General features: G+C 40.4%; 1 protein-coding gene across 7 annotated transcripts in view; it reads right to left on the minus strand.

Annotated features, from left to right (window-relative positions):
• si:ch211-267e7.3 (ADAMTS-like protein 2) overlaps window positions 1–9,363 on the minus strand; it is a 26,442-nt gene that overhangs the window by 10,183 nt on the left and 6,896 nt on the right. For 6 of the 7 annotated variants that reach the window (XR_004658849.1, XM_034888511.1, XM_034888510.1 and 3 more), the window contains exons 4-10: window positions 6,962–7,037; window positions 5,853–5,955; window positions 4,658–4,803; window positions 4,354–4,477; window positions 2,692–2,796; window positions 2,029–2,204; window positions 787–1,195 (exon numbers count right to left, since the gene is read on the minus strand). Coding sequence is in view for 6 of the 7 variants with exons in the window: in XM_034888511.1 (XP_034744402.1) it covers window positions 787–1,195; window positions 2,029–2,204; window positions 2,692–2,796; window positions 4,354–4,477; window positions 4,658–4,803; window positions 5,853–5,955; window positions 6,962–7,037 (1,139 nt within the window). In the remaining variant the exon portion in view is untranslated. The remainder of the gene's footprint in view (window positions 1–786; window positions 1,196–2,028; window positions 2,205–2,691; window positions 2,797–4,353; window positions 4,478–4,657; window positions 4,804–5,852; window positions 5,956–6,961; window positions 7,038–9,363) is intronic. The other variant, XM_034888512.1, reaches the window with a different exon arrangement.

Here is a 9,363-nt window from a genome sequence, read left to right on the forward strand (position 1 = left end):
AGACAAGCAGACAGACAGACAGACAGACAAGCAGACAGGCAGGCAGACAGGCCCACAACACCAAGAGGTTACTGACAATTTTGGTAATAAACCAACCAGTATCTACTACAAATGGGAAGTGCTTGATTGATTGCAGCCCTTCTATTTGTCAAAACCTCAAATAATGATATCCCAAAAAATCTAGAACCAGCTATGGAGTACATTAATGTAAAATTAGATGCCACAAAAATTAATTTTTAGTAGTCATCATGCAGTGTTGGACAAACGGACGGTGCCATTCTTAGGTTCTGCTTCCAACAAAGGAAAAAATACGTCTTTTACATTTACATGTTGTATCCGGAGGTTTTATACCTCGTAATGTCTCAGCTGAGATAGCTAGACGTTAACTCTAAACCCATGTGTCATGTTCTGTAATATCATTTAGTTATTTAGATACTTTTTTTTTGGTTCATTTCCCTTTATTATTTTAGTTTTTGTGTTATACTTATTAGAGTGTGTTATGTTTCTTTTCTTGTAGGTATCATGAAATGTTTTAATATTTTCCGTTTCAATATTGACTGATTTAATGTTGTTTTTGGCCCCAGGAAGCCGAAGCATCAGCTAATGGGGATCCTTTCAATAAACAAATAATTATATCAATCAAATATACTGTATGTCACAAAGACAATGTCATAATTGATTTTGAAAGCTATGCCCATTTTTACTCCATGATAGATTATTTGTCAGGTGACTAACAGACCAACCAAAAGCAGGTGTTATTAGAAGACAGATCCATCCGTGACTCACGGTAGTCAGACGGTACTGGAAGTCCTTGCTCCTCAACATCATTGTGGCTGAACACATGACTGGTGACATCAGCCGGTCTGTAGACCAACATGGCGGCGGGTGGTGGAGGGCTCGGGGTCCTAATCTCCACTACTTCCTTCTCATCCTCGTCCTGCAGCTGGACATGTGATTGGCCACCAGCTCCCAGCTGGGCGGTGAAGTGATGGACAGATGTCGCACTCCCTCTGCTGTGATTCTTCGCTGTGAGTTGAACCTCTCTGACATTATCATTTTCCTCGTTATAGGTGAGGTTAAGATGTAAGTGGGAGGGGCCTCTGGTGATGCTTTTGGCCGCAGTAATATCATGAGATGTGCAGGGGATGGTGTAGTCATAGGTGATGTGTGGGAGCTTCCCATTCAGGTTGTAGTACTGCATGTTCAATTAGAAAATCACAGGTTAATGACTTCATACTTGAATTTAAGTAATTATTATAGTAAAATGTGGTCTTGCATTGCACATCAGATTCATTCTGGGATGGTAGATGGGATTGGTGATTTAAGCCCCCAATGTCAACTCCAAGGCACCTAACCCCAACATTTACATTAACCCTAAACCTAACCATTGCCTAATCATAGTGCCTGTCAGGCAATGTTGGGGGCTTAAAACACTGTCTTGGTTGTTTGCATGTCTTTTAACCAAATCACAATTGTCTTGGGCGGCGCCAAGCTCCGGACGCAGCGACGGTGGCCCTGTAAACATGTCTCAGGAAGGAACTTGAACATTTGCCCACCGCAAAAGAAAATGCCACATGTAATATTATGTCCAATGATATTAACTGTTGACACATTTATTTATAATAGCTGGATACATGGTTAAAAGTAATTAGCTCATAACAGTGTAACGCCGTGTGTACTTCATACACAAAACGTCCCAGTTAAACAGTAGACGCCGTGAACTTATTCTTTGTAATTCTTTAGAATCATTCCCCAAAAGAACCAAGCAGGTCTGCCTTGTTGCATGATCCAAATTTGTGTCAAACCTGCTATTTTCAGCGTGTAGCTTGCTAGCTGGACGTTTGTTTCCCGAAGCAAAAGGGATTTTGAGAACGGCAACACACAGAGAGCAGAAGGTGAGGGACACCTTGGGAGCAAGCCACGCACCAGATGTCTGGCAATTAATCTGGAAATGGATCTCCACTGATCCAGACAAAGTAAAATGAGACACATATACTTTTTGTTTGTGTGTGTGTGCGTGTGTACTACCATAACATTCAGGCCCTGAAGTGTTGGTCCCTGGGCAATAATATACTCCAGCCCAGCAGAGAAGATATTGCTTGGACGTCTGTATTTAAACACAGTTCCTGCCACATGGAAGTTTTGAGGATTGTCAAACAGAGTGTTTCCGTTGACGAAGAAATGACCAGCCTCATCTGAAAGGGCTAGATAAGAGGGGAAACATCAGCGTAAGGGACTAAGACAGTGATATTCAAAACTCAGACTCCACGATCCCCCAAAAAAACCCACAGATTAATTAAGACCTATTAGAATTAGACAAGAAGATCCAAACAAGAAATTTAAGTCCAGATCATATTTAGCCTACGTATTTCATATAATCATAGTAGAAATGATAAAAAACGTCCTACAACCACTGTTACAGTAGTCCTTTTTGTTCTTTAACCCTCATGTTGTCCTCGGTTAAAATTTGACCCATTTTCATAAAAAAATGAGCCTTCAAAATAAGCGCTGACAATGTCCACATTACAAATATCAAATAACTCTGGAAAAAAACATCACAAAAAGCCCCCACAACATTGAAAACGTGACATAAAATGTTGGAAAAAGCGATAATAATGGTGGTGTATGGTAAGACAACACAAGGGTTAAATGTTGCTTTAAGTCGTTTGGTTTTATACCCAGTTTATTGACCTGAAAAAAGTTGTAGGTTCTCACCCAGGATGTTCTCCGTCTTGTGTCTCTCTATGATCTGAATGTCTGAAGCTCCAGCTGGGATGTTGGTGATGAACACGTAGCCTGATGACAAAAAAAACACCTACTTCACACACAGGCACGATTGTCAGGTGTAAACTAATCATCAGGAAACAGTGTAACACAATTGTGTACTACATGGGAAAGAAGACATGGCAAAAATGTCACAAATGCGTGTTTCTGTTGAGACATATAGACTGCTTATAACACGGACGTAGTCTTCATGACGTCATCCATAGGTTTCTAAAGAGCCATCGTGGCAGTGCCTGACTCGCCTGCTCTTTTCAGACGTGGGTCCCCATTAGTTCAAGAGCCGTGTAAGTGTCGGATTTGAGGACAGACACCCTAACAGCGAGACTACTGGATTACTACAAGGTTTAGTATTAACGGTGCGCTATGACTTCCTCCATGGTTTCAGCGCAATTTCATTTTTTGTGTCAAGTTGTAGGCATCTCTCCTTGATCTGCTAGCTGCCGGCCTCCTGTGTACACTGTCTGTCCCGGGAGATAAACACTAGGGACACAACTGTGCACCTCAATACAACAAACCGCTCCAGCCAATCACCGACAAGATGGTTGGGGGAGGGGGAAGAAGAAGTTAGGACATTCATGACAGTTACGGAAACATGGGTGAAGAGGCTAGCCTGCTCTGTTTTGTTTTGAATTTACATTGAACGTCGACAGAAGTGACCATGCAGGAACTCATAGTGCACCTTTAAGTGTAAGCAGAGACCATATTTCCTGTCTGGGCTGTACTGGATGTTTTGTTTTTTAAGTTAAAAGTAAAGCCTTGCTATGTAAATTAGCATTTAACGTAAGCAAACTGCAATCTATAATGCTTGCTAGCTAAGTAGCTTACTGTCAGTACTGTTAACATTAGTGTACTGTGTGTGTGTGTGTGTGTGTCGGACAACACCAAAAAAATAGTTCAGGTCTATTTTAATGTACTCACACAGTGTCCTGGTTAGCATTGTTAAGCCTCTGTCATGATTGACAGGTCGGTGTGTCGCCCCTAAAGCGTCCCCTGCTTTATTGTCTATTTTAAAATAAATGTGACCATAATTTCCTAAATGAACATCATGCTGTATTGAAGAAGACTTGAAACTAGCGATTGAGACGTAGGGTCATTTTCCCATTGACTTCTATAGAGACAGACCTCTTTGTCTATGTTTCAGGCGTCTAGGTCAAGACATTCTGCAAGAATTTATTACTGTAAAATTTGGATGAGAAGGGTTGCTGAAGACCCCAAAAACCTTCAAAAGGCAACGGCTGACTGAAGAGTGGTATATAAATGTTGATCCATAAATAGAGGTTTACTCCTCAACGCAGCGGGCCCAAGTTGGACTCCAACCTGCGGCCCTTTGCTGCATGTAATTCCCCCCTCTCTCTCCCCGTTCATTTCTTCAGCTATCCTCTCAATAAAAGCCTAAAAATGCCCCAAAAAATAACTTAAAAAAAGAAAAGAAATGTTGATCCAGCACACAGTATGTAGTGTTTGCTGTGCCATTGTAACCAAATTCAACACTAGGTAACTTGACTCATGAATAATGAAATTCAAACTGGTATGCACATCTGTCAACATGTGTTTGTGTGAGTGTGTTACCTAACTGTGCGAGTGCCTTCCTGTATGAACCAGAGATGCGCTGGCAAGATGTCCCGTTGCCTCCACACACTCCGCATCTGTCTACTGTCTTAGTGCTGTACAGCTCTCCATCACAACCTACCGGCTGGAGGAGAAGAGAAATTGAAATTGAAAACACTCAGGTCATATTTAAGTTATTAAGTGGATTTCTCTCATCTGAAGACAAGAGAAACATTAGCTAAATGTTTTTAAAAAAGCTCAATTAAATTCACATAAGTAATTCTTCCATAAAAATCAAAATCGCATCTGTTTCTTGTTAGGTTACCTGACATATTCCCTCTATACAGACTCCGTGGTATTTGGCATCGCTGCAGAATGTGCCATCGTGGGCGGGGACTAGCAGCTGTCTCTCACCGCCGATGGTTGTACACTGCAGGTCACAGGGCTTATTGGAGATGCTGATGTAATCAGCTACACAAGAAATTACATATTTAAAAAGACGTTTACTTTAATGACATCATAATATATAATATTCTGTGCAATGACGTCCAGAAAATTCAATTAGTTACATGTGGTTATCATTTCATCATCATATCGGTTCCCTAGTACGACTACAAGAGCAACAACTAGAGGAGACTGAGATGAAAAAAGGAGTTTGCGTTTCGACAATGGAGATTCTCAGTGGAGCGCTAACCCCAAAATCTAATAGGCATGTTCCAAAAAATAAAGAAAGGGTAGCGAGTTATCAAGGAAAAAATCCTTTCATTTCAAATCATTTCACTTGTTTAATTGTCAATAAATCAACGCTGCCACGTTTTGGCGCAAAGCCTTTTTCAACAGTGTTTTGTCTTCCTTAACTTGGGACTTGAGAGGAGGAGATGTGCTGCCGTTTCTTCACTGTGTGGAACTAGAGGAGATTGTCTTACTCCGAGGAGACAAAGTAGTTTTGGCCAATCTGCTTTTTCTGCTAGAGCCCCCCAGGGTTGGAACGACTTAAATAAGACACTGTGCCAACTATCAGTCCTCTACATCATTAAGAGAAACGTGTGTTGTTTGTTGTCTGCTTTGTCATTGTTATCCTTAGAGCAAGAGCTGCTCCAACTCTACATTGTGTTGTAATGGCGTCTGTAATTGGTTCTGTGTGACATGAGAGATATCTCTCTTGTCTCTCTGCAGACTGTTTGTTTTCGTATGTTTCGCTTTTAACTTTTGCCGGACTAGAGATGAAAATTATCCTTTCTGGTCAAAATCTGGCATATTTTCAGAAAGTATGATATATAAACTGATAAACTCAACTAACAAAGTGGTGGATGAGTAAACTCAATCTTTCACACAACAGTTTACTTTATTCAAGAAAGGACAGCAGCCATGTTGTGAATGTTAATGGCCAGTATAGACAGCTGAGACAGTATGGAGGGAGGCCACACCAGGGCACTGTGGTTTCCATAGACTGTGTTAAAGATTGATACCAGACTGACCAGACAAAAACTGGAACAAAGACTAATAAAGTGATATTATACCTGGGTAAAGAGGTATCCACTGATAGTGTCTTCTTCCGAAGGCTTTTGAATTGAATTGGGAACACTGGTGCTGTTTGAAGCTCACACTTGGGCTGGGACAGGGCTTTAAAACACAAAACAAAATATACACAAACACATGTAGAAAAGGACACTTGCAGCTTAACGGGTGGAGTTTGTTGGTTTTTCACTAGTTTCTTCCATTAGGCAGTGGTTCCCAAACCTTTTCAGCAGGCCCCCCTTTTGTAGATGTATGAAAAATATAGGCCTTTATGTTTATTTTGGTTAAATTTAACCTATTTACATTGATGTATTTGATTACAATGTTTAGGCAAGTAGATTGTTCCTAAAGTCCTTTTATGCACATTGCTGTTTTATTTCACACATGCTTTGACGATGTAAACATGTTTTACAAGCCAATAAAACCCTTCTGAATTGAGATCAGCTGTTTCTCTGTGAAGGGGAGAAATAGACAGAGAAAGAATGAGAGAGGACTGCGCACCAATCAGCTGTTTCTCTCCGCAAAGGGATAGTCAATGAGACACAATGGGATTCGACTGGGAGATAAGCAGTCAAATCCAGCTCCTTAGATTAAATTGTGGCCACCGCTACATATTTTCTTGCCTTTGTTTTGGTAGTTGTGGTGTTTGGTGCAGCTTCGTCATCTGGCTCACATGTACCCAGCAGTCCTTTCACAAACGTGTCCATGCTTTGCTAGCAGTGCAGCACAACCATGCATCATTTATTTATATGATGAAATATAAATAAATATATTTATTTTGGGAACCACTGCATTACCCTCTGTGTACTTAACCCTTAGGTTGTCCTTGGGTCAAATTGACCCAAATTCTTTTTTATTCACAAAAAATGGGCCATTGAAATAAATTTTGTAAATGTCAACATCAAAAATATCAATAAACCTTGGAAAAAACATTTTAAAAAAGCACCTACAACATTAAAAAAAGTGACCAAAAAGTCGGAAATATCGATAATAATGTTGAAAAAAAGCAACCAGAATGTTTTTTTTCATGGTTGACAGGAAGACAACACAAGGGTTAAGGACTTAATAGAGAATGAATCCATATAGTATCAATATAATTGTAGCCTCATACCTGGTCTGGACAGAGCTGGTACTGCTTAGGAGAGCCAACACAATATGAGCTGTTTACATTCTGGGTGGTGGACAGCCTGAGACAGAGACAGAATACAACATGGTTAATACACTGTATTACATGGACACCTCACAACATGCATGACATTATAAGAGTATATTGCCAATGCCTTCAGCTTTGCATCCAACACTATCATTCCTGTTTCACAGAGAGAGGGTGATGTCCTAGAAATGTATGAAACCGGCAGCTCATGTTGCGTTAGTACCTTTTTTGTAAGTAACATCTATTATGAACTTACTCTTAAGATCACACATTAACTAACAAAGATCAGTGGTAATGTATACTTTGTGTATACTTGATTAAGCTACACACATGTAAAGCAATTAATGTGTTTATGTATGTGCGTGTGTAGTAGTTGGAACTCTATTATTCAACTGTTTTTGTTAAAAAAACACAGTAAACTAAGTTTTTTTTTAACTCTTAGAGTTATGGTGATTGTTGCTTGATTTGTAGGCTACACTTTGAAAAATAAATGCACTATTTAGTCAAAAAGAAGATAGAAATGTTAGGAATCCAGGGTGAAGAAAAGAACAGGAAAAACCATCCGCAACCATCTTTATCCGAAACCCTTCCTCTGGTGTACACTCAGTTACGCCCACACACAGCGTTTATTTGACATCTCCCCCACTACTATTTATTTGGAGAATAAACACAACTTTGTGATTCACTGACATTTAGTGTTCACAATAAAAAATTGAGTATGTTTCCGTAATGAGTTGCTATAGCAGCTGTCACCATGAGCAAACAGTACTTATATACACACTTCTCAGACACATTCAAAGAGCTTCATTCAGACTAATCCTAATGTTAGTGCTAGTACTGTCTCAAACTACTATCTACCACCACATTTATAACCATCACTTGTTAAATATTTAGCTTGTTCAGCCATACGTTCTACCTTTCTTTGTTGCAGCACCCTATTTTTCCAAGTGAGAAGCACTTCATTCTGTAAATGCTGCTTTCCAACCACTTTTCAGCAGTTCCTTGTGTTAGCGTAGTTGTAATAAAAAAAGGATAATACCACTCATATCTAAAGAGGTTGGCTGTAAACATTGTCTAAATCAATCAATGCACAATCCAGTGTTGTAGTACTCAAGATTGCTCTTGGTCTTAAGACTTTTTTGAAGGTCTCGGTATCCGCATTTTTACTTGGCCTTGTTTCGGTCTCAGATGTAGAAGACTCAGGATTTTATTTCAAGGGATATCACTAAGCTGCCCGTACATTGTCTAGTTTTTATGTGCTAAGAGCATTGCTGTGATTGTATGTTAAACTTCTGGCTTCAAATGCAACCAATAACTCATTTTTTATTTGAAATCTGTTGCTGTTAACCCCCCTCTCCCCGACCCCTCAACCCCTCAAAGTCTTGGGGTTGACTTGTTCTCAACCCCTCAAAGTCTTGGTCTTGAATCGGTCTCAACCCCTCAAAGTCTTAGTCTTGACTCGGTCTCAAACCCTCAAAGCCTTGGTCTTAAGTTGGCCTCAACCCCTCAAAGTCTTGCTCTCAACCCCTCAAAGTCTTGGTCTCGACTCGGTCTCAACCTCTCAAAGTCTTGGTCTCGACTCGGTCTCAACCTCTCAAAGTCTTGGTCTCGACTCGGTCTGAACCCTTCAAAGTTTTGGTCCTGGTGATCCCTTGCTCTCGGTTTAGGACCTAGACCTTAGGTGGTCTTGACTACAATACCGACACAATCATAATATAACTTATTTTGCACACTCCCAGCCCCCCTTGCTCAAAAAGCTGGTAACTGACTTAACCAGACATTATGAGGAACTGCTCTACCACTAAAAAAAAAACTTTACTAGATGATGATCCACGATCTTATCACTATTTTTTAGACTGTTTTGCTAGTTACTGAATATTGCAACCAAACTAATTTCCTTATTTAAAAACAGCATATTTAACTGAATATTCTCAGGTCCAGCTCAGCTAAAAACACAGAACATTAGTATGTCATTACATACCAAGTCTGCTTATAACCGGTAGGTTACTGACAACGTTATCTTTACTTTATCTGTGTCTTCTTTGCTCTGTGTGTGTTTTGCCACCCTAGATTATAGGTTGCGGCAATGGGTGGGCGCAAAAGAAATCTCGAGACACTTTACAGATAGAGGAGGTCTAGACCACACTCCAGAATTTACAAGGACCCAACAGTTCTAGTAGTTTCCTCCAGAGCAATCAACAGAGCGTCAGTGGCGAGGAAAAACTTCCTTTTACCTCGGACAGACCCAGACCCAGACCCAGACCCAGACCCAAAACCAGGCCCAGGCTCTTGGTAGGTGGTACCTGACGGGCCGGGTGTTTGCAACAGATGCACCAAGAGAAATCTGCTTAGAGTGCTGT

This window comes from Etheostoma cragini, chromosome 12 (assembly GCF_013103735.1).
Source record: "Etheostoma cragini isolate CJK2018 chromosome 12, CSU_Ecrag_1.0, whole genome shotgun sequence".
Taxonomy (NCBI): Eukaryota; Metazoa; Chordata; class Actinopteri; order Perciformes; family Percidae; genus Etheostoma; species Etheostoma cragini.